Source organism: Vipera berus (genome assembly GCF_964194415.1).
Source record: "Vipera berus genome assembly, chromosome: 1".
In the NCBI taxonomy this organism is placed as follows: domain Eukaryota; kingdom Metazoa; phylum Chordata; class Lepidosauria; order Squamata; family Viperidae; genus Vipera; species Vipera berus.
Window position 1 is genome coordinate 287,930,068 of NC_138202.1, and position 24,435 is coordinate 287,954,502.

At 37.6% G+C, this 24,435-nt stretch overlaps 1 protein-coding gene across 1 annotated transcript in view; it reads right to left on the minus strand.

Annotated features, from left to right (window-relative positions):
* Nucleotides 1-579: 579 nt before the first annotated feature.
* NID1 (nidogen 1) overlaps nt 580-24,435 on the minus strand; it is a gene marked incomplete at its 5' end in the record, with an annotated part of 80,927 nt that continues 57,071 nt past the window's right edge. Inside the window, 10 exons of the mRNA XM_081314122.1 lie at nt 580-888; nt 2,088-2,200; nt 3,292-3,415; nt 5,527-5,684; nt 8,511-8,682; nt 11,549-11,675; nt 17,567-17,739; nt 18,944-19,159; nt 22,339-22,461; nt 23,308-23,451. Coding sequence (XP_081170248.1) covers nt 767-888; nt 2,088-2,200; nt 3,292-3,415; nt 5,527-5,684; nt 8,511-8,682; nt 11,549-11,675; nt 17,567-17,739; nt 18,944-19,159; nt 22,339-22,461; nt 23,308-23,451 — 1,472 coding nt within the window. The 3' untranslated portion in view covers nt 580-766. The remainder of the gene's footprint in view (nt 889-2,087; nt 2,201-3,291; nt 3,416-5,526; nt 5,685-8,510; nt 8,683-11,548; nt 11,676-17,566; nt 17,740-18,943; nt 19,160-22,338; nt 22,462-23,307; nt 23,452-24,435) is intronic.

Genomic DNA, 24,435 nt, shown 5'->3' on the forward strand with positions numbered 1-24,435 from the left:
GCAGTTGCTGTCTGAAACTGACCAGACTTTAATCAGTTTCTAAACTAAAGAGGGGGGGGTTGGTCATAAATGCATGCATTTGTTGGAAAATGATTTTTAATTACCATTTATTACCATCATATTTATGAATAATAGCTATCCACGACAGTTGCTAAGCGAGGACTACCTCTACTAGAAAAAAATGTTATCTTTCATTCTTCTTAATAGAGCATCTAAATATTATTTATATGCTCAAAGGTTCTGTGGAAAAGTGATTCTACTTAAGATATTTGGCATAAAAATATGAGATTCTCTTTGGCTTAGGTAGCTGATTATCATTACAAATGAACTCCTACATTTTGGCCTTCAAGTCATTTCATTAAATTCCTTCTTGGTATTTTACTGCCTGGCATTCAGTTGTATTAATTATAAGTTATACATGAATTTCCAAAATATGATTGCATACTAAATAAACACGGATGTTTAATATTTGATTCTCTTTCTCTTTGTAACAGCTTGTTACCATAATTCATACAATAAATGATTTAGGAGTTTTTATTTAATTGGCACAGTTACAGATAGTTGTTATATTTTGTGTTCTTTTGTTTCTTTTTTAAAAAAGAAATGTATAACAAATGGCTGCAAAGAAGTGCCAATATCCGATTGCAACGTGCTTCCAGCTCCAAGGGAAAGAGCAGTAATTATCTTAAGGATCTTTCCATTATCTTAAGGAAACTGGCTGCTTGCTTAGTGGCAGTGCAGTTCCCCAAGGTGGGAGCTACAGTTATCAATTCCTTTCTATACAATCCACTCCAATGATGTTATCTGGGCATCGGCAAGAACGGCCTCCTGGGGTAGCCAGACATAGATGAGTACAGCCTCCATTATTCACAGAACAGTAGTTATGTCCTGCAAAATAACACATGCCAGCTTAATGAATCCAAGTACTTTATTTATTAAATAAAACCTTTTTTACAATGGTGGCAAATATCTGTAGCTCAGGTGTAGGATAAGGGTGGAGGATCATTCTCCACGCTTGTGGGTTGGTTTCCACATGTTTCATTACCAGGCTAGGTAACATCTTCAGTGGCCTATTGACCACCAGAAGCCCTTATAAACAGAGGAACATTGACATTGACATCCCCTAAACTCTGCTGAAGATGTTACTTAGCCTGGTAACGAAACGTTTGGAAACCAACCCAAAAGCTGAGAGAACGAACCTCTACCCTCAAAACATTTTTAGGTAAAAGAAACATTAGACCAGCCTGGACACGTAAGCCATGATGTACCCTAGGATGAATCATCCATTCCTTCAGTTATGTCCTCCTTTTGCATACAAAAGTGAGGACATTGGTTCTTTCAGAGTATCCAGTCTAAATATCTCACTGACTATATGACAAACTATAATAATAATAATAGATTGGAAATTCTTGTGTATTTTGTAAGTGAGCCACATATCACATGGAAAGTTATAAATAGCTTGTTAGCTCTTTTCCTAGAATTCTTCTCAGTACCCTTGAATAATACTTGCCAAAACTCTGTTAACTTTTATTCAGCTCTGAAATGGCAAATTTGTATAAAATTGTTGTAACCAATACTCAAATTTCCCAAATGTTAAGCAAGAGCTTTGTGTTTGTTTCTATAATAATTGACTTCATTCAATCTCCCTTCTGTTTTAGCTCTTCTGCTCGTTTAACAATTGCACAAACAAGGTAAGAAATAGGATAAACAAGGAATAATTTAATATTGTTCTTTATTTCTAATTTCAGCAGAAAGCATGCCAAAAGCTTTTTATTCTTGATAGCGCTAAATTCTTGATGCCACTGATCAGTCAGAAAAACTGACTAAATTTACAAAGATATACTCTACTAAAAATATATTACCAAGCAGGAAAAAGCTAATATTTTCTGTTTGTTTTAGCTCTTCTAAAGCAATCGAAAGAAAGAAATGCAATAAGTTAATTACATTTGTACTATTAGGAATTAGGCTGATTTTTATTGGTAGTGGAATTTCTCCAGAGAATTTTCTGAAATCCATGGTATATCTCCTTTCGTATTCCAACCTCTACGGTTCGTTACAAACTTAAAAAAAAAACCTCACACCATTACCTGCTGGACATTGAGCCAAGGCAGTCGTTATTCCATAAAGACGAGTGCGCTTATAGGGTTGAAAGTTATCATTCTCTTTAGAGATTGTGCGATCCACTGCTACCACAGCATCTCTATGGCACACAAAGCAATAACATTTTTTATTTATTTATTTATTTATTTATTTATTTAGATTTATATACCGCCCTTTCCCAAAGGACTCAGGGCGGTTTACAGGATATTTAAAAGAAAATCAATACAAAAGCTAAAAACAATTTAAAAAGATTACATCATTCCCTGAGAAAAAATAAAAACCCCAGTTAAAGTTAAAAAATTCTCAGCCTGGGCCAGAGAGCTCGAAGAGCCAGGTCTTCAGGTCCCGGCGGAATGAACGGAGGTCAGGGGCAGTCCTAAGCTCCGCGGGCAGCTGGTTCCAAAGGGCAGGCGCGCCCACTGAGAAGGCCCTCCCCCTGGGTGTTACCCGCCGGCAATCTTTAACCGGCGGCACCCTGAGAAGACATAAATAAGATAATGGAGAAAGAAAGAGAGAGAAAAAAATAGACCTAAATAAACCAAAACTTTTTAGTGTGTGCACAAACACCCCCACATACACCCCACACGCAGAAAATCAGTTCAGTTATCTGCCTGCAGGGGATGCAGGAGTTTTTTAGTATACAGACTTGCCTAAAGAATATAGGTAATTCCCCCAGGTAAGAACTTTTATTTAGCAAGTTTTCACAAAAATGAATTAATTCAGAAAGTGTACTTATATTAGAAATTCAAAATTGCGGCCAAAAAGAGGCCTCTGTAGCCATGTGAAGATGCCTAAGCTGGCTAGCAGCAGTTGTTTTTTAACAAAATAACTAATGGCTGCAAGCCCTGTTTGGAGGCAATTTAGTTCCTGAGCCAGCTCACAGGAGACAGCTGATCGGCAGTTGGCGGGAAAGACTCAGTTCAGTTAACATGGCAGCTACTGAAAGTAATAGTAAGTCAGATCTTCGTTCATTTAACAACTCATTTGATTTAATTAATGAATTTGATTTTAAAAATTTGTGAAATTAAGTCTGATTCATTTGACGAGTTTTTTGACTCACCAGCCTAATGGCCAGGCTCCATTAGGCTCATACCTTGAGAACTACCTGTATTTGTGAGGGAGTGGAGACTATGAGTAAAGCACCAGCTTTTCTGTAAACAGTACACAACAAACAAAAACAGGTAATCATACCTTTTCCAGTCAGTGTAAAATAAATTCTTCCCATAGCTTGTAATGCTAAAAGGATATTGAATTCCTTCAAGGATCTTTCGACGGCTATGCTGGTTGACATCCATACATTCTACTCTTTTGGTTCCTGCATGTGAAAAAATAAGCTGGACTTTGCAAGAAACTGATGACTCTTTTCTTTCTAAGGCTTTAATTTAGCATTAATATATTCTCAGTTAAAGAAGATAACTTCTCCACATATAATTTGTACATGATTATTTGAAGATTTTCCTCCCTTTTGGATAAATACAGTATTTATATGTGTGTGTATATATATATATATATATATATATATATATATATATATATATATATATATATATATATATATATATATATATATATATATATATATATATATATATATATATATATATATATATATATTTCAAATGTTAACTAGGTTCGAATCTCAGAAGGGTATGGCTGACTGATGAAGACTAAAGAGTCAGAAATGCATCTCAGTCTCCCTTAATTCTTTGTTAGTAATTTACACAAATATATATATATATATATATATATATATACATACTGTATTTATCCAAAAGGGAGGAAAATCTTCAAATAATCATGTACAAATTATATGTGGAGAAGTTATCTTCTCTCTCTCTCTCTCTCTCTCTCTCTCTCTCTCTCTCTCTCCATATATATATATATATATATATATATATATATATATATATATATATATATATAAGGTAAAGGTTCCCCCGCACATGCGTGCTAGTCGTTTCCGACTCTAGGGGCCGGTGCTCATCTCCGTTTCATAGCCGAAGAGCCAGCGTTTGTCCGAGGACGTCTCCGTGGTCATGTGGCCGGCATGACTAGACGCCAAAGGCGCACGGAACGCTGTTACCTTCCCACCGTAGTGGTCCCTATTTTTCTACTTGCATTTTTTACGTGCTTTCGAACTGCTAGGTGGGCAGAAGCTGGGACGAGTAACAGGCGCTCACTCTGTTACGCGGCACTCGGGATTCGACCCGCCAAACTGCCGACCTTCTGATCGACAAGCTCAGCGTCCTAACCCACTGAGCCACCGCGTCCCTTATATATATATTATGGTTTCCTTTTCAATTCTTCTATATTAGCCCATGTCTAACCCTGCCCATATTTTTTCCAGACATTCATTTTGAGAAATGTAATTACAAGGTTTGTTTGCTGCTGACAAATTGTTTTGTGTTGGATACCCAAAGACCAATGTAAATAAAACAACCATTCTTAACATTTGCTTTCCTTGCTCCTTTCTGTATGCTTGAGTCATTCTAGGGTAGGTCTGTGACAACTCGCCACAGCCAACTTGCCACGGCCAACTCGCCACAGCCAATTCGCCGCAGGACAACTCACCATGGCCAACTTGCAGTGGAACAACTTGCCACAGGACCAGAGTTACACTACTATCAAAGAAATAGTCAAATAGAATCATTAAAGAAAGGATGCCAAAGGAGAGGCAAAATCAAAGGTGAATGACAAAAATTAAAATAATTTTTAAAATTATTTTAAATAATTCATTTGAATTGTTGAATTGTCTTGTGGCAAGTTGCCCATGGTGAGTTGTCCCATGGTAAGTTGGCCGTGGCAAATTGGTCGTGGTAAGTTGGCTGAGCTGAGTTGTTCCATTCTATTCTAGGGCTAACCATTACATTCAGATCATGGGTACTTTAACATAATACTAATAATGAAGTATATAGCCATGGTGGCACAGTGGTTAGAATGCAATACCGCAGGCTAATTCTGCTGGCTGCCAGCTGCCAGCAGTTTGGCAGTTTGAGTCTCACCGACTCAAGGTTGACTCACCCTTCCATCCTTCCAAGGTCAGTAAAATAAGGACTCAGATTATTGGGGGAAATATGCTGACTCTGTAAACTGCTTAGAGAGAGTTGTAAAGCACTGTGAAGTGGTATATAAGTCTAAGTACTATTGCTATTGCTATAATGACTGACAGTCCTGAGAATTTCAGACAGCAGAATTTCACAGCTGTGCTTTCAGACATGAAAAATTAAAACTGGACTATGATGAGAGGTTAGGAGTGATCAGTGCTATTTTGAAACAGTAGAGAAAAAGGCAAATGGTAGTAATTGTTGAGTACTTTCTATATTGAGAAGTAGCACCGTTATAACTACAGGCCCACCTTGATATTTTTAGCATCCAGCTGTTCATTTATTTCATCAGTTTAGTTCATTCAACAGTGTAAGACTTTACCTGCATCTACCCAGCACAACAATGAAGAATAGGTGTCAAATGTCACCCCATTTGGCAGTCCCAAATCATCCTTAACAAGAATTCTTCTATTGGTACCATCCATATATGAGGTTTCAATTTTAGGAGCTTCTCTGTTCCAGTCTGTCCAATAAAGATTTCTGAATGTATTGATAAAGACACATATACAAATAAATAAATATAACTGTGCATAAGGAGGGTATCCTGAAAAGAAATATCACATTGGTATTATTCCTAATAAAATTACATGGATATTTGCATCAAGGCACCAGGAGTCAAGCTTGCCTGGGGGGAAATAGTATCTTTGCACAGTATTTCTCTCTCCTTTTTGTTTTGTTAATAATTTGATCATTAATATTATAAAATTCAAGATTTACCTGCTATTTACATAACACACTGAACCTTCAATCACTTTCTAATCAAAGGCATTGTGCAAACATACCGTATTTTTTCATGTATAAGATACTATTTTTTTCCTGCAAACACTCTGTTTAAAACTCAGGTGCGTCTTATACAAGTGCAGCATCTTATACACGGAAAAATAATGGTAACCTCCGCGGCCCAGGGCATGCCTGTGTGGGTTGCCATGCCGCCTGGTTCAGGTGTCAAGCCCCTGTGGGCTTGCCACTAATGGGAGGGGGCAAGATTGCCGGCCAGACAAACTTCCAGATTTGACAGCTCTGCTGTTTGGTGCTGCAAGAAACAGCTGATTGGCGTGGAGAAACTTGCATGCTAGAGCGTCTTATACAAGGGTGCATCTTATAGATGGAAAAATACGGTAAGTCAGATAGTTATTTGATACATTGAATCTGAATGATAATGGGTATTTTATAGTTCAACATATCATAAGGAGCTATTATGTCAGCATACTGAGTAAATAATCCATCAAGAATAGAATAGAATAGAATAGAATAGAATAGAATAGAATAGAATAGAATAGAATAGAATAGAATAGAATAGAATAGAATAGAATAGAATAGAATAGAATAGAATAGAATACACACTTTAGTTAACTGACTAGCAAAAATTTCATCTATTTCCTCTGTTTGGTTGGGTGGCCTATAGTATACACCTATGGCACTGTCATTCTTTCCCCTTAAGCCATCACATGTTCTTTTTTTTAAAAAAATGACACAGCATATTATATTTATATTTGTGTGATATTGATTCATATTTAGATTTTAATGTGCTTAATAAGTTGCATGATCTCAGTCAGTATGTTCGTGGAAAACTAGAAATTTGGAGTAAACCCATAGCACAGTGAATAGTAAGTAAGCTTTTTGTGTGAATATAAGTTTTCTTCCCAAAAGAAAAAGGATCAGACCTTTAAAAAGTCACTTGCCTACCAAAACACATGTAAAGTTTTTCCAGTAGTTGCAATAAGCACTATATACCAAGCAGTAAAAATATACAGTTTCATATTATTTGTTAATTTAGCATACTGCTTTCATTCTACATTTTTCTTTACCTTTATAGCTTAATCCTTTTTTTTTTGCACCAGAATTACAGTTAGAATTATAGCACACTATGGGAATGTTGTCTCTGCTTTCAATTTAGGTTTTCATTTGAGTTCATGAATTCAGTATACTTTACTAGTGTGCTGTACAAGGTAGGTTGTGATTAGTCTGAGTTCAACTACTGTAGTGTGATATTCAATTTAGTGCAATTTATATATTGATAACAGGTATGTTTAACGTGAGCGAAAATTCAGTTAGTATGAGGCTGGCATATACACAGTTAAAGCTTGTGCCTCCCTTAATACATAGCATATAGTTTGAATAAATAAATACAAGATATAGAGTCATGCCTCATTCCTCAGCTGATCTGAAACCAGCCTGTTTCCTCATGTTTTATCCTGTCCTGAATGTACGTTTCACCTGGGATTGCTATTTTCCTAAGGACATTCCACTCTTTGACATAGTTCTTACAATTGAATGCATTTCTATAACCAATATTTCTTTAAATAGCTCTCTGGGGTGTTTTTGTTGTTGTTGTTGTTATTGTTAAATTCCTTCCTGAAATCAAGTCTTTCTCAGCGTCGTTGGCTTCTCTTCTCTTGGCAGTCTCCATAATCTATTTTGACATGCAGTTTGGATTCTTGTTTTTCTTAGTCTTTGGCAGTTATTTTTCACATTCATCCTTAACGACTTCTTCGATTTCATTCCATGGTTCATTTGGTTCTCTCTCAATGAGGTTTGGGACGTAGAAGCAATTCCTGATCTTGTTGAAAATGCTGCATGTAGGGTCAAGCTCATAATGTGGAAACTGCTTGGTTTTATTCTTTCCACTCTAGCTTGACTTGGAACTTGCACATGAGCAGCTTGTGATCTGTTCCACAATCAGCCCCTGGCCATGCCTTTCCTATTATAACTGAGCTCTTCCACTTCTTGTGCCATTAACATAGACAATTTGATTTCTCTACTATTCCATGCAACACTGCTCCATTTTCATCAGGTCGTACCTGGTGTGAGGTACCCTTCCCCCCTTTTCTAGTCTTGTGTTACTGCTGGATTCCAAATTAAGTTCATTTGCATAGAAAACAGCATCTCATACTGGCAACTTCAGCTTGTATACAACATTAATTTTTGTAAGCTGCCCAGAGTCACCTCTAGATGAGATGTGTGGCACATAAATCAACTAAATAAATATAACAGGAAATCCCCAAGGTGCTTCCTAAACTGACAGAAATTCAACACTCAGAGGCTGGGTTCACACAACATATTAGACTAAACTATAATGGATTGTATAATTTGTAGTCAGGTTGTTATGAGATCCTACTATTGTCTTACTATGACGTGTGATTCATGCATCACATTAAGCTACAATAAAGTCTATTTGGCTATAACATGTTATGGACTGATAGTTTTAGCATGGGTAAAGAATCTGACATAGGTACTGAGACAGCATGGGCTATAGGAATAGGAAAATATGGGAAATAAAATAACAGCATATTTGTACATCCTTACCCCCTCATAGGATCTGCAACAATGGCTCGAGGATTCACCAGCTCAGTGTCAAACAATACACGTCGATGGGTGCCATCTACTCTGGCTACCTCTATTCTGTCAAGCTGAGAATCAGTCCAGAAGATAGTACGACCAAGGTGATCCAGTGCTATTCCTTCAGGACTTTCCAAATCTTGAAGAAAGAGATATAAAAAGAAAACATCAATCAATATATATATATATACAGTGTGGGTACTGAGGATTTTGAGCCAATTTCCTCTGGAGTAGAGTATCTCATCTTGCTCCAGGCAAATTCAAGGAAAGTAAATAGGGTTTGCTATTGTAATAACTCTTTAGTGGTAAGGCAAAGGCAGACTATTGTGCTTAAAGGTATTGAGAAACTATGAGGGAGAAATTATGAAACAAAAATATCCATTCTGTTGAAGGGAAGGTAAAAGGAAACTAGCAAATGGATTGGTGGATTTCAACTGTTATTTCAATATACTTAGTTATGGATTTACAATAGTTGTCGGACCACTTGCTCTAATCTTCAAGTCAATTACTATAAGTAGTATAAATACAATGTTGGGAAGAATATATTTCTTTTGTTAATTGACTGATACGATTTTGTTCTGCATTTCCTCAGGAGCTCACATAGTGAATAACACAATTGCTCTCTCACAACATCCCTGTTGAATAGGTTGAGCTAAAGAGTGTCGCTGGCCCAAAGTCACCTAATAAACTCCAAGATTCAATGAGACTTTAAATGTAGGTCTCCCCTAACTCTAAGTTACAATGGTATAATATATTGTGATACAGTATAAGTCACTAAGCCCATTAGTACTTATCATATTGTGACTCTTAACATTCTAATCAAAACAAATACTGCAGATTCATTCCATATTCATTCCAACCTACAAGGAAATATACACTGGGTGCCTGCATAATTTCACAAATATGACAAAGTCTATATTGTTTTTTAGTAAAAGAAATAAAATTGGGGTGAACTTATAAATACTTACAGTAAGTATGTCAATAAAAGATATACACTTTTCTGATAAAGGTACAATACTATGATTTTAAACTATTGACTGTAAAACAAACGGAGAAGAACCTATTTTGAGAACTTTTTAAAATCACTTGGTTTTTAGTCATAAGGAGAAAATTTAGATCTCCAAGTAACTAATTGTTCTGGAAAAGAGATTTCAGCTTTAGAAGAACTCAAAAATGTATGCAACTAGTTTTTCTTGGACAGTGACCAGGCCCATGGCAACAGGAAATAGCAGATGATAACCTCTATACTGGCTCCAAGGACTGACCACAAACACAGACTGAGTTTTAAAAGTTCAGTATTCATTCAACTGTGCTGGATTTTTTTTTTTACTCAAAAAGGGTTTTGTTCTATTCAAGACAGACTGACCACAATTTAGGCCAAGGGTGTGAGCACATTGTTTTTAACTTATAATTGTAAACCCCAGGACATTAAGGCTATTCTTCACTCCCGCTCCCTACTCCATTTCTTATTTTAAATAAGAAAAAAAGAATACTGAACTTTTCTTTTTTCAGATTTTCAAACCTAGGTTTTGTGATGAAAAATTTCTAGTTGATTAAACAAGCCAGTAAAAGCCACTAAGCTACATGACTCTGCCCACATAGTGAAATGAATGTGACCATTTTTAAGACACTTATTACAGTATGTAACTCTTCAAATACTGTTGCAAAATTTGATTGATGTTTGATTATCAGACCACCTCATAATCAGTCAGGCATAATCTACACAGGCTTCACGCGGTGACATTTTTAACATTATAACCGTTCCCCCATTTGATTGTAATGTTGAGATTATGCAAGAATGGGAAAAAGTTGAAGGTTCAGGGTAGGAGACCAGCATTTCTCCCCATGGGGTAGCTTCTGCAGCTGTTAAATTGAGCAGATGATTATAAAGGTCGCAGGCTACTCAACTGACATGGAACATAGATTTTAATGGGATTTCACGTATGCAAAGCCACTTTCACTCATTAGGCCTTAGAAGGGGTTAATGGTTAAGCATGCAGACTTCCCTATGAAAACTCTTTCACAGAGGCAGCTGTGCTGTTGCTCTGTGGCCTTGTGAGATATGAGCAGCCAGAAGAGCTTCATCCAAGTTGGCCTGTCCCTTACATACATTTTAAATAATTCTTCTAAACAATCAAGAGGTTATTTTTTTCTCATTGAGATTGAAACCTCCATTCTAGGGCAGTAAATCTCACTGAGCTTGGGAATACAGTGTGTGCACTGTATGTACAAATTATGGATAATAAAATAAGCCCCTGTAGCAATAGATGCAATCAAAATGACATGCAAAATATTACAATAAAATTAGCTTAATACACATCACTTTAATGAAATAAATTACGTATGTCTTCATTTGCCTGTTATACTAAAATAAGTAACATTGAAAACTATCAAAAGTTAAAAAATACAATACATAATAGTGTTTTATTTCAAAATATTTTTTAAAATAGCAAATCAAATCAGTATTTACTGATTTGGGAACAATGTTATCCCAACATTCAGGATAAAAACAGTCTGGTTTATCAACATGTCCATTCAAATCTACACAAATTTTCATATTTCTTGACTGTACCTAATAAATATAACAATACATTCCTTGAACAGATAGCATTAATAAAACTCTACACTACAGTATCTTTCCTAAGTTTCCTAGGCCTGGTTGCCTGTATGAGAACTTGGATAGTAGTAGTAATAGACCAAGTGAATCTAGAGATTCAAAATAATTGATTACCCGGTAGGTATTTTCTGCAACTAAAAATCTTTTTGATACAGCAGAATGTCGAGCAATTTTTCAGCAAAAAGAGACAAGTACTGTAATTCTCTGTTCTCTAATTTCAAACGCACCCCATAGGGCTGATGTTTTTTTTTCCCCCAAGACATTGTGAGAGGTTATGCTGAGGACTTCAGTGTTAACTGCAGAAAATCATCTTCCATCTTTTTTCCATTTGGAAATATACATTGGGTTCATTATGACATGGTGAGGAAAGAAATCTGTAATTTCCTACCTGTCTTTATGATGGATACTGGCTCTCCTCCACCAAGGCTTGCTCTACTGATGGATGGGCTGCTGATATCTGTCCAATAAACCATCTTCTCCAAGCAGTCATAAGCAACTCCAATAACAACTTTATCCTGCATTTTAGACAAACTATTACAAACTATTATATCACATTTGTAATGCTAAAGAAATGGCTAAAAATTTAATGGCTTGAAAATTCTACAGTGAATAGTAAGAGACTAGTGAGGAAATGCAAAGGTAAAGCCTTTCATCCTAGTTCTAATCAAGTCTGATTTTCTTTACCATTTAGGGATCAGTCCAGGTGGGTTAAGTGCTGCCTTCTGGCTTAAGGTGATCAGAAACAAATCGCATTGCAGCAATAGAAAAGGAATAGATTGTCTTTTAAAGCTTGGGACTTCTGTAATCCCAGCTAAAACAACTGAAGTACCATAGTAGGATTATTCTATCTAATAATTATTTCACACTGGGCTAAATTTATTCCATTCCCATTTCTAAAATTCAAGCCTAGAGCTTGCACCCAAAGGAAACAAAATATCACTGAATCACTTACAGATATAATATTCAACATATTTTTTTTCTTTTAGGGAAAGATTGCGATTCAGTTGCATGCAGAAGCCCCAAATTTCTGCTCTGTGCAGTAAAAAGGGATCTCGTCAGAGCTTTGAAAAAAATCTCATGATGGGTCCTTAGGATGTCACCATCTGCCAGAATGTGTGAATAAGTAACTGAATCCCAATTGGAACTTTATTTCTCAAAGCATGTAGACCAGGGGTGTCAAACTCAATTTCATTGAGGGCCGCATCAGCATTGCGGTTGCCCTCAGGGGGCCAGTGGGTATGGCCAGGGTGGGCATGGCCTACTGGTTGGGCGTGGCTAGAGTGTGTATGGCCTACTGGGTGGGCATGGCCAGCTCTACATCGTTCGCATCAAGGGTGCCTATGGGGGCCCGGGCAGGAGTGGGACAGATCTGAGGGTCTCTGGCAGAAGGAGATGGGACCGGGGCAAGTGCCAAGGCAGCGGGGGCCGTTCCCTCACTGTTTCCAGGATGGCTTCGCAGGCCACATGAAACCACTTCGCGGGCTGGATCCGGCCCCCGGGCCTTGTGTTTGACATGTCTGATGTAGACTGAAATATTTTTTATTTCTTATTTTTCATTGTCTACTTCTGTTGAAATCTGGATTCTTTCTTATGAAAAAGAAAAAAACCTGAAAAGATTAAGACAACTTTGGGACTCAAAGGGAAACTTTAAAATGGGCCTGGCTGACTGCCCAGGGAAATAGATAAGATACATAACCTTTAGAACTTTGAAACAACAGCTGTGAAAGGCTTTGTGTTCCCTACCTAGAAAAAAAATCTCTCTTTTGGATTTTCTAAGTGTAAAGCCTTTAGCTTAAAATACCAATATGGAAGAAGACCAGGAACAAAATTTATTTATGGATGAAGATCAACAATCTCTCGCTATGTTGAAAACACTAATCCAAATTCTTACCACAACCAATGAAATACTAAGAGGCTATGGGAAGGAACAAGAAGACAGCCCAGATATGAAAGCCCAAACTTTGACCACAACTAAAGAACCATCTATACAAAATACAATAGAAAAATGAAACATTCAAATATGATGACAGAAGAATCTACTATTCAACAACTATTGATAGTTGAAAATCCAGAAAAGACATTGACAACTTGGGAAAAGGAAAGGTTTTCTTATACAACTCAGAAGGAACTAGAGGATCTAGAAAAAGAACAGTTAGATAAGAAGACAGACAATTCAGAACAACTACATGGATATGGAAGAATAAAGAGATGACCCACTAGACCTACAAGTCCTCTCAAAAAACTGGCAACCGGATGGTTTTGCCAATATCAATTAATATACATGATATTACAAGGAGATTGGTTCGATGACCCAAAAACAAGGACATGGAAGATGATTTGGCAAAGGAAAAAAGCCAGAATAAGACTCAAGAAGAATGGAGTTTCGACCATCTCATTGAAATCTGAAACAGAATGTACTTAAATAGATATGATGTGTATGTTGAACATAAGACATTGTTATGAACTGAGATAAAGAAAAAGTTTTGGTCATTAAAATTTAGCAGTATAAATACTAATTGCTAATTTGAATATTGATTTGTGTATAAAGGTCATGTAAAGGTGAATAATGTACATAAGCTAAAAGCTTATTGTTGAACGCAGGGCTTTTTTCCTCATAGAACGCTCAGAACGGAGTTCCGGCACCTTTTTTGGATGGAACCTTGTAGGGTAGGCAAGGCAGGTTGTATGACATGTGTGAGTTCCGGCACCTTTTTCTTTTACAAAAAAAGCACTGGTTGAAAGTAATAAATAGGTCTATATGGAATGTTAAAAATGAAAATTATCAGTTTAAGCAAGAGATAGCAGATACAAAGAGGAAGAGAGGAAGTATTAAATATTGAAATAAAAAGAAATTTTGATTACTACTTAAAAATACCCTAAAAATTAGCAAAAAGGAAGGATATCATATTGTATCCTTAATTTATTGACATAGAGGGTGAGAAGTTAAGTAAACGGGATGTGTATTTTGAATATTAGATTTTGTGAGGAACAGTGGCGTAGCGTGGGGGGTGCAGGGGGGGCCGGGCGCACCGGGCGCAACATCTGGGGGGGCGCGCTCACACTGAGCTGCTCAGGGAGCCCCAAGGGCTGCACAGAGTTGGCTTGGCGTGACAGCAACACCATATTAACACTAAAAGCACGCGCGCTGCCCAGCGTGCAATCGTATCTGTAACAGCCGTTTTGTTCTCTTTCCCCTCTTCCAAACAATAACGAAACCACGCTAATACTACATTGTGTTAATAACAGGAATAATTACACCCCGCCCCTTTGTCCCGAGAGACACGTGGTCTCGATTGTGGCTTGCAGTAGACTCGCGGCGGGGGGCTGCAGCACACCTCGTCGTTTACCAGCCCTCGGAACTGTTTGGCGGAGTGTCCAGCGCTGCTCGCCGTTTGTAATAAACAGGGGTCTTCAAACTTGGCCCTTTTATAACTTGTGGACTTCAGCTCCCAGAATTCCTCAGCCAGGCTGAGAGGAGCTGAAGTCCACAAGTCTCCTGGGAGCTGAAGTCCACAAGTCATAAAAGGGCCAAGCTTGAAGACCCCTGGTAATAATAAAGAATGAGGCCCGCAGACGGCGAGAAGGCTGAAAAGGGCGTCGCTCCTGGGTGTATCTTCTGCTCGGAATTGCGTCTCCCGAAGGCAAACTTAAATCTTCCTTGAGCTGGTTTTCGCTGCGCGCGAGCGCGCGAAAAAGAGAGAGAGAGAGAAAAAGAGATCTCCGAAGGGAACCGGGGAGGGGCGGCCTGGCGGAATGCGCCTTGTTCTAATTGTGGAATATAGGGCAAGGCTTCCGTTCCGCCCCGCCCCCGCCCCCCCCCCAGCCTGAGCCTGCCTTGCGTGGCTGGTGGCTCTCCTGCGGTAATTGCAGCAGAATCTCAAGCAGACATTTCTTCCTCTAGGGCAGTGTTTCCCAACCTTAGGAACTTGAAGATGCGTGGACTTCAACTCCCAGAATTCCCCAGCCAGCTGGCTGGGGAATTCTGGGAGTTGAAGTCCACGCATCTTCAAGTTCCTAAGGTTGGGAAACACTGCTCTAGGGAATGTGGCGGAGTTTTCTAACCTCGCGGGGAAGGGGTAAATCGGACCTCCTTTGTCTGCTTGGTGTGTTAGGACCAGTGGCGTAGCGTGGGGGGTGCAGGGGGGTCAGCTGCACCGGGCGCAACATCTGAGGGGGGGCGCATTAGATGCATTTTACTTTAATTACATCAGTATTTTCATAACAAACAATACATGTGCTTAGGGGTTAAGGGTTTCTTTAACTAATCTAGTGGAAGAAACTCGAGTGCTAAAATCCATGGGTTAGGGGACGCAAATTACTTGCCTTGCCCCGGGTGCTGACAACCCACGCTACGCCACTGGTGAGGAATGGTGATAGGTGAATTGGGAGTATACTAAAAATCTTGGGAACGATAAATATCAAACGTTAAATCTAAATGTTAGTGGAAATTAAAATTGAAAATCTATTAAGTCATTGATTGTCTAAAAGATTGTATGTTAAAACAATTAGAATACGTGTAAACTAAAAACTATGGATATATGTAAGGAAGTTATTTTCTATGTGATTGATAGGATAAAACTTGTCTTTAAATTTACAAATAGACAGTATATATGAAGGGAAAAAGAGAGGAAATGTTTTTGGCAGCAATTTGAAATCTGTACTAATGATATCTGTATGTAACTGAATTACTACTACCCAGCCACCATGTTGCTTTTCAAATATGTGAATGTAATATTAAAAAAATCAATAAAATTTGTAAAAAAAAAGAAACCAATTGTCTGACCCTCTATAGGGCAGGTTCACATATTTAAGTGCCAAATAACAATTATAGATAGATTAGGCTTCTGGAAGAATCAAAATATATATTACACAGAGTCATGAAACAATAACTATTCTAATTAATATTAATTTCAGCATAAACATCCATTCCCCTCAATCTCTGTGCTTGATGAAATTCTAGTTTCATTCTATCCTTTAGTTGACCAGATGTTACTATATATTGTTTGACTTGTCTTCTCCGTATCCAAATTAGTCATTCTAACACCTTTTGTCACTGAAACAACACTACAGTCAACTAAATTTCCTGGCACTATTTAATTAGCCTCTCAACTTTGAAAAAAAAGATATGTACAAATGTGGCATGAATGTATAATTAGAGTACTAGGAATTAAGGAGAAAAATGCAGCATTCGTTGAACATGCAGGATCAATGATTTCTATTACCTTTTCAGACAAATGCATTGCTAAGCTACCCATTCAGAGAAACTGAACTTAATCTTTTAAAAGATTAAGACCTTACTACATAGCAAGAAACACAGAGTAATTGCAGAAGAAAATGGGAGAGTAGTGAAATACTTAGGTCAGTCACAGATAAGAGATGAAAAAGAATATAGACCCTGACCACTTTACTGGAAATTATCAGGAAATTATAACATTTACAGTAGAAACGTAAGTGCATCAAGAAAGGAAGTAATTGGGAAGAAGCTTATATGTCCTATAAATTTTTATAGCTATCTACAGTGGCAGTTAAAATCCAAGAGTCCCAAACAATGGAAACTTTACAGGAGATCCTGACTTGCTTAGAAAGCCAATAAAAATTAGCTCCACATAAAGTAAGCTTGTTTCTAAAAGTTGGGCCTGATTATCTCAGAAGCAAGGAAACTTACAAAATACAATACTTTGGGAACATTTTATTCCTTTAGATATCCCTGCCTTTAATCACAAATTACAAATAAAAATACATGCCACAATTTATTTTTTTAAGGTCAGGGTTCAAAAAATGTACCAGACACAAGGTTAAGTCTAGACATTCAATATACAATTGCTCCTGACACTGGACTGGAGAGGCATTTTTCAAGCCATAGAAACAGAGAAATGGATAACGAAGATGATAGAACTTGCTGAGATGGCTAAACTGACTGCTTTAATTAGAGATAGTACACTGTTTATGTAATGTATTGGGCTTTGTTTTTACTAAAGTGTATCACGTGGGTTTGATTGCTGGAAGGTTGCTTAAGCAGGGAAGCTGGCTAACGGCTCCCAGCTCCTCAGACAACCCGTCTCCAGCACCGCCATTGGCTGCTTCTAGGGCGGCAATAGGTTGCTTTAAACCTATTGGCCGCCACCTAGAGGCCAGGGTATAAATAGCTGCATTCACAGCCCTGTTCCCCAGTTCAGTTCCTGCAAGCAAATAAAGAATGTTTCTGACTGAACTCACTTGCCTCGTCTCTTCGATCAAGCACAGAACCCAATACACAACAGTTTAAATTTAAGGATGATTGGAAACTTCTTATTGACTTTTTGTGGAAAAAGAAAAAAAAGAATATATGGTTTTGAAGATTAGAACAAAAACAATAGATTATAGAGAAAACATTTTAAAAAATGTATCATGTTCGTGATATATTTACCGGCACATGCAGCAAAGCTTTTGCATCTGATTTCTTCATAACATTCCCCTCCAAAGGGACGTGGTCAATCCTCCCACTTTGAGCAATGAGTAAGTGGCTTCCTGGAGGCAGGGGAACTGTATCTGGTTTTGCTGTGGGTCCCATTGTAACAGGAGGAGCAACTGTGCCCAGACCTTATTGACCAATAATATAAAACACACATTATCAGGTTACTCAGACATAAGACTTGCCGTATCTACAAGGCCAGGTAATCTTACTGATTCTGTACAAGCCTGGCAATTTAACACATTTAAGATATCCCTAAAATACATGCATAAGACTTTGCAGTTTGGTGCATCGTTATTTGAAATTTAGGTCCAATGACCTTACCTGCCCTAGTCTCAGATTGCAACACATGTCTCCACCACAAAAAGTGATCAGATTCTAAATGCAAAACTTAATCATGATCACACCATTGTATGCATGCATGCATCATCAAACATGCACACAGACAAACCTATAGCATATAAATGTTCATTGCATGCTACACTTCTTGCTTAAGAGATGCAGCTATTAAAAAGCAAAGGTAGCCAATCCACACTTTCAGGTATAATGCTGAAAACTTATTTTATTTCTCTTACACTTGATGATTTATTTATACACACATACATATACAGCAATACACTTTAGGTCAAAAGTTACATTCCTGTGATCCCAGTCATGCATTACTAACAATGTTAAAATCGTTGAACAAACCAGAAAAACTGAGAAGTTCCCCAAGCAACGTACACTCCTTAGACATCCACGGGAGAAACACAAGGAATCAAGTGATGAAACGTGCATTATGATATCTCAGTACAAACCACATGAGTTACATATTTGTGTCTGACATCAGGAAGCAAGTCCAAAGAATCAAAGTTTGGTATGTGATGTCTTGATACATGTTTCATCATTGTGGGTTTGTACCAGGGGCCTATGCTTTCACTTTCTGTTGCCAACTAGGGCAGTGTTTCTCAACTTTTAGATGTGTAGACTTCAATTCCCAGAGGAATTCTGAGAGTTGAAGCCCACACCTCTTAAAAGTTGCTAAGATTGAGAAATACTGAACTAGGGTAAAATGCAGTGTTGACCGGAAAACGTGTCCAAAACATTTCATGGCTGCAGTTCCTTTTATTGGAAATAGAAACCTAATCAGAACATAAAACCAGATAATTCAAATCACATTTATAGTATAAATATATCTTTCCCTTAATCACAGAGCTTTGATATACAAATAACTGCAAATATCTCGAGTTCATTCATATCAATCTTCTTAGTTAAGTTGAAAGTAAGAATAGGTAGAAGAAAAATAAATGAAGAAAAATATTGCACTAACTTATTAACTTAGAAGCAACTTACATGGAGGCTGGATACCTGGGCCACTTCTAGTGCCATCTATCTCATTACCATCTCTATCCACACACCAGCAATAGCCAGTGCTAGGATGGCACTGGGTTGGCAAGTAATTCCCATAGATATCACACTGGGGAATAAATTGGCCAACTGGCCTAGGTCCTCTTGGGCCCAAAACCAGAATTTGTTCTTGTTCTCTTTGACATTTGGTCTTTTCTACTTCTGTAATAAAAGAAGGAAAAAAATGTCAAAATTTCTTTAATTTTATTTCTATTAGGTCAGTTACCCAAGCCCATATTCTACCCATACGAGTACTTCAAAGTCAGCTGGAACCCATACAGATCACATCAGAAATGGCTGGTGATTCAGACTAATCACTGTCTTTAGAATTTCAGTGAAAAGATACAAACTTCTTATTTTTTTTCTTGACACAATATGTCTTTAAACTTTGGATTCACTACACAAGGAAGTCATGGGGGGTCAATGATTACTAGCTTTCGTAGTAGTGTGACGGCTTCTGAAGACCACCTGCTGGCTACCTTGTGCAGTTATTTGGCCACTGTAAGAACAGACTACAGAACTAGATGGGCCAGAGACCCAGTCCAGTCAGTACCTTGCTTATGTCTTTATTCTTTCTCTTTTTCTGCAGGAATAGTGTTTCCAAGTAGCTATCATTGTTTTCTTTTGAGTTTTGAAGGAGCAGACTCAAACCAATGGTCATTTTTTTCCACAGATATAAATAATGTATTTGAATAAATTGAATGCATAAAACATTTGAGTATTAGGCTACAAAGATACTCAAGAGAATAGAGATCCAGTAAGACTGTTCCTATGTTCTTAACTATGTGTCCCCTAAAGGTATTTAGATGAAAAGATCCCAGCAGCCTAGCTGTGTATTCTACAGATGTAGTCCAGCCTTTCTGGAGGGCATTGGGTTGAGGCAGATTGCTGTAAGATGAGTCATTTTTTTTAAGATACCTCTGGGAAGCAACATGTCAGTTTAATGTGATATTTTGAAGAGAAGTTCAAAGAAAAATTAATTAACACTTCAACATTAGGAGGCTGTACTTGTAATCCATTCACTTTTACTTCTGTTACAAAGCATTACCAATCTGATGCCAGTTTTTACCAGCAATTCATTTCCTTTGTGAAGGATAACACACTTTAACAGTTGGTGAATGGTGCTTAGTGATAATACCCTCTAGCCAGAGTGTCTGCCTTTGTTTCTGTATGGTAAATAAAGCCTATGAAGAGAAAGGGGTGACAGAATTCAGACATCTTTCTCTTTTTGAAATAAAACAGTGGAGTGTGAAGATATAATGAATTATAGATACTCTTAGTACTTAGTACTTTTTAGAGTGCTACTCTTACATCAGGACCTTTTTTACTGGCAAGCTGGATATGTCCTGAAGTTATGCATTCTGCAGCTTCTTTAAAGAATGAATTTGTTAAATAAAAACAATTTCTGCACTGTGGAATAAATATTTTTGCTTTAATTTAAAGATGCAGAAAGCTGTCTTAAAATACTTCAGCTGTAATACTGATGAAAAACTGTAAAAAAAAAATAATACAAGTATTGAATATGAACTTGTAGTTCTATCTTACAGATATATATATACGTTAAGTGTTTGTTAAGTATTTTAGAATAGCTTGCTAGGCCCCAAACACAGGGCAAATCTTATTGCCTGTTTCAGCCTAACCCAAGGTCATCCACAGGCTGTAGTCACAACAGTGACAGCTCATATTTGTGTAAATTTTTTGGATTGCTAACAAAGAATTAAAGGGAGACTAATATGGCTATTTCAAACTCATTTGTTCTCATCAGTCAGCCATACCCTTCTGAGATTCGAATTGCCTAATGTGCAATCGGCCCAGGTTCGAATCTCAGAAGGGTATGGCTGACTGATGAGAACAAATGAGTTTGAAATGGCCATATTAGTCTCCCTTTAATTCTTTGTTAGCAATCCAAAATATTTACACACACACAAACACACACACACACACACACACACACACATATATATATATACACACACATATACATATATATACATATATACATACTGTATATACATATACACACACACACACACACACACACATATATATATATATATATATAATGTTTTCGTAGATTTTCACAGGTACAGGTATGTAGGTCTTGGCGTATTCGGGTCTAATAGGTACACAGCCATCACCTCAGCCACACAAGATGTTACAAAACAACCGACTCAGCTGCAAACAATAACTCCATCATCCAATCAGGATGTAACAACACAGCCAGCCAACCCGCTTACAGCAACAAAGCCAGCACCACACACAACCCCACCAATATTTATAGAGAGACGGCAGCTCCGATCATGCTTTGCTCGCACAAGCACAAAGCCGAAGACACCAGCCTGAAGATGATGAGTGGGACCTCGTCGAAACGTCACCAAGACACTCTCAATCTTACATGGGAAAAGACCCAAATACGCCAAGAATGTGTGTGTGTGTGTGTGTGTGTGTGTGTGTGTGTGTGTGTGTGTGTGAGGTATCAGCCCTGATACCTCCAATTTTACGTAGGAAAAAAACCTGAATGACCAAAGATCTACATACAAACACCCGCAGAAACCTCAGAAAACAAATATATATATTGTTCTGTACCAGCCTACTACCGGCCCTGCAGAAAAGGCAGGGACAACCCCTTTACAAAAACGCAAGAGGCTGGAACTAAGCCTGCCAAATTTATTGACACAAAACAGAGCAAACAGAGCAAAACCAAAACACGAACCATGAAACAGGAGCTATTCAAACTGTTGCCTTCAGCAAACCAGCCCTCCCACACATTCCCCTTTTAAACAGTTCAAGGCGTGGCTTTTTTCTGCCTCCTTCCGAGGTGCCCCATTGCCTTCCTCTGTTTACTCCTGATTGACTGCCTCCTGCATCGGGCGTCCTTGAACAGGGCCAGCTGTGGGTCATCTTCATCCACGCTGTCAGGCTCACACAGCTGAGTCTGCGTAGTGACCAGATGAGAGGGGCCTGGCTGAGGGCTCTGCGAAGCCTCAGGGCTGTCCTCTTCAGGCTCTCCAACACCCCCCTCCTCCTCCTCTGAATCGTCCGACCCAACTGCCGAACCCACAGGCTGACCCTGAATCACAACATTATATATATATATATATATATTTGGATGGCTGTCTTATCACTTCCTCAGAAAACAAATATAACTACAAGGAACAATATCCTGGAACAGACAACAACAGATCTGAAGAGCAAAAAGCAGTATCAAATAATTATACCTTGATCAAAGCTTGATTAGTCACTGAATGCAAAACATAATTGCTGCCCAGCTACTATTCCATGGAACTACTCTTTAGTGTTTGCTCTCTAAGAATGTTTAACATGTTATTCCAAAAGTTTACCTTGTGGTACACAGTGGAAGCCATCTCCATAATAACCTGCTTTGCACTGGCAGCTGAAGGACCCTGGGCTGTTGTAGCAGACAGCATCTGGATGGCAGCGGTTCTGTTGACATTCATCTACATCTATTTTTATAAGGGTAGAGAAAAAGAACACAGGATTTAAGACTTTTCCACGCAGTATCTTATTGTAAATCCTCCGCAAAATATTTGAGTTTGCAACCCGACCCTCTTTTCTGTGCGATGAATCAAGGCAAGTGCCTGCTGAATCAAATAACAACTATTTGTTTGATCATTCACAAACAACATTTATGCACATAGATTGTGAGCATGCTAAATGGTTCCAAGATAGTTGTAACTATCTTAATGAGCAATTAAGGTGCTTTAAAGAGAAAAAAAAATGCAAAGATGGAACATGTCAGTATCCCATGCATATCAGATATAAATAAATAAATTATAAATGGCACAGGAAATTCAATGGGAATCAAATATCAGAGAAACATTTAATATCTGCCATCAACATAAAATATGCATTTCTACTAATAGCATAATATTTCACAATCAGATTATTTTATCTTTGTTAATACTGAAATAAACAATTGCTATTTGCCTGCAAATCTGGATGGAAACTGTCAACTTTTGATAAGTGCATACTGTTAATAATTGGTTATTTCTGCTTTTTTAGGATTTCTGAAGATATATTTGTAATTCATAATATTTTCATACAAATTCTCATGGCACAATACTGTTCACATTTGCTTTCAAAAAATTAACATGAAAAAAAATAACTTTTAAAAAATATGTATTGTAGAATATTTGACCCCAGCAAAAAAAAAAGTTTCTTTTGGTCAATTTCACTTCCAAAAACGTTATTTTCTTCAACACCTAAGGAATTGCACACATTTACCGTATAACAGATTTGCATAAAGATTAAGAAAGACAAAGAGGAAAGGGAACAATGCTACCCCTCACCTATGCAGGAGCGTCCATCTCCAGAAAACCCTGGAATACATGCACAGATATAAGAAGATCCACCAGAGTAGATGCAGCGGGCACGTTGGGGGATATCACATGTGTGTGAACCCATCAAACAATGATTCACTTCACGGTCAACAGCTGTAAATCAGATATGCATATGCAAAAAAATATTAAAGTTTAAGCTTTTTATTTTTCAGCAACAAAAAAATATAATAATAATAATAAAATAATAATGATAATGATAATGATAATGATAATAATAATGATGATGATAATAATAATAATAATAATAATAATAATAATAATAATAATAATAATAATAATAATAATTTGGAAGGAACTTTGGAGGTCTTCTAGTCCAACCCCCCTGCTCAGGCATGAAACACTATACCATTTCAGACAAATGGTTGTCCAGTCTCTTCTTAAAGACTTCCAGTGTTGGAACATTCACAACTTCTGGAAGCAGGTTGTTCCACTGATTAATTGTTCTAACTGTCAGGAAGTTTCTCCTTAGTTCTAGGTTGCTTCTCTCCTTGACTAGTTTCCATCCGTTGCTTCTTGTCCTGCTTTCAGGTGCTTTGGAGAATAGCTTGACTCCCTCTTCTTTGTGGCAGCCCCTGAGATACTGGAACACTGCTATCATGTCACCCCTCACCCTTCTCTTCGTTAAACTACACATACCCAATTCCAGCAACCGTTCCCTATATGTTTTAGCCTCCTATATTCTGAGGAGATGCTGAGAATTGAGAAAAAACTGAGCAGAATTTTTTTAAAAATAATCTTTCCATACCAGGATTTCAAATATTGTTGACTTTATACCTTAGAATGTTGCAAAATTTGGGACAAATCATAAAAATACTGGGTAGTAAGAAACATACCATACATTGAAAACTTAGTATTGTTTATGATCATCTATTATACCTATCATTGTTATTAATTGTTAGCTTTATTACTTTTATTTACATATACTGTATTTACCCAGACAATATGCTGTTTGCCAAATATTGAATGTTATTGGGGGAAACCCCAACCCTCACCCTCAACCTCTCTTGTACCCTATCCCAAATTCCTATCCCCTTACCCACCTCTTTAACCCTATAAAAACTAACAAAAAAATTTTCC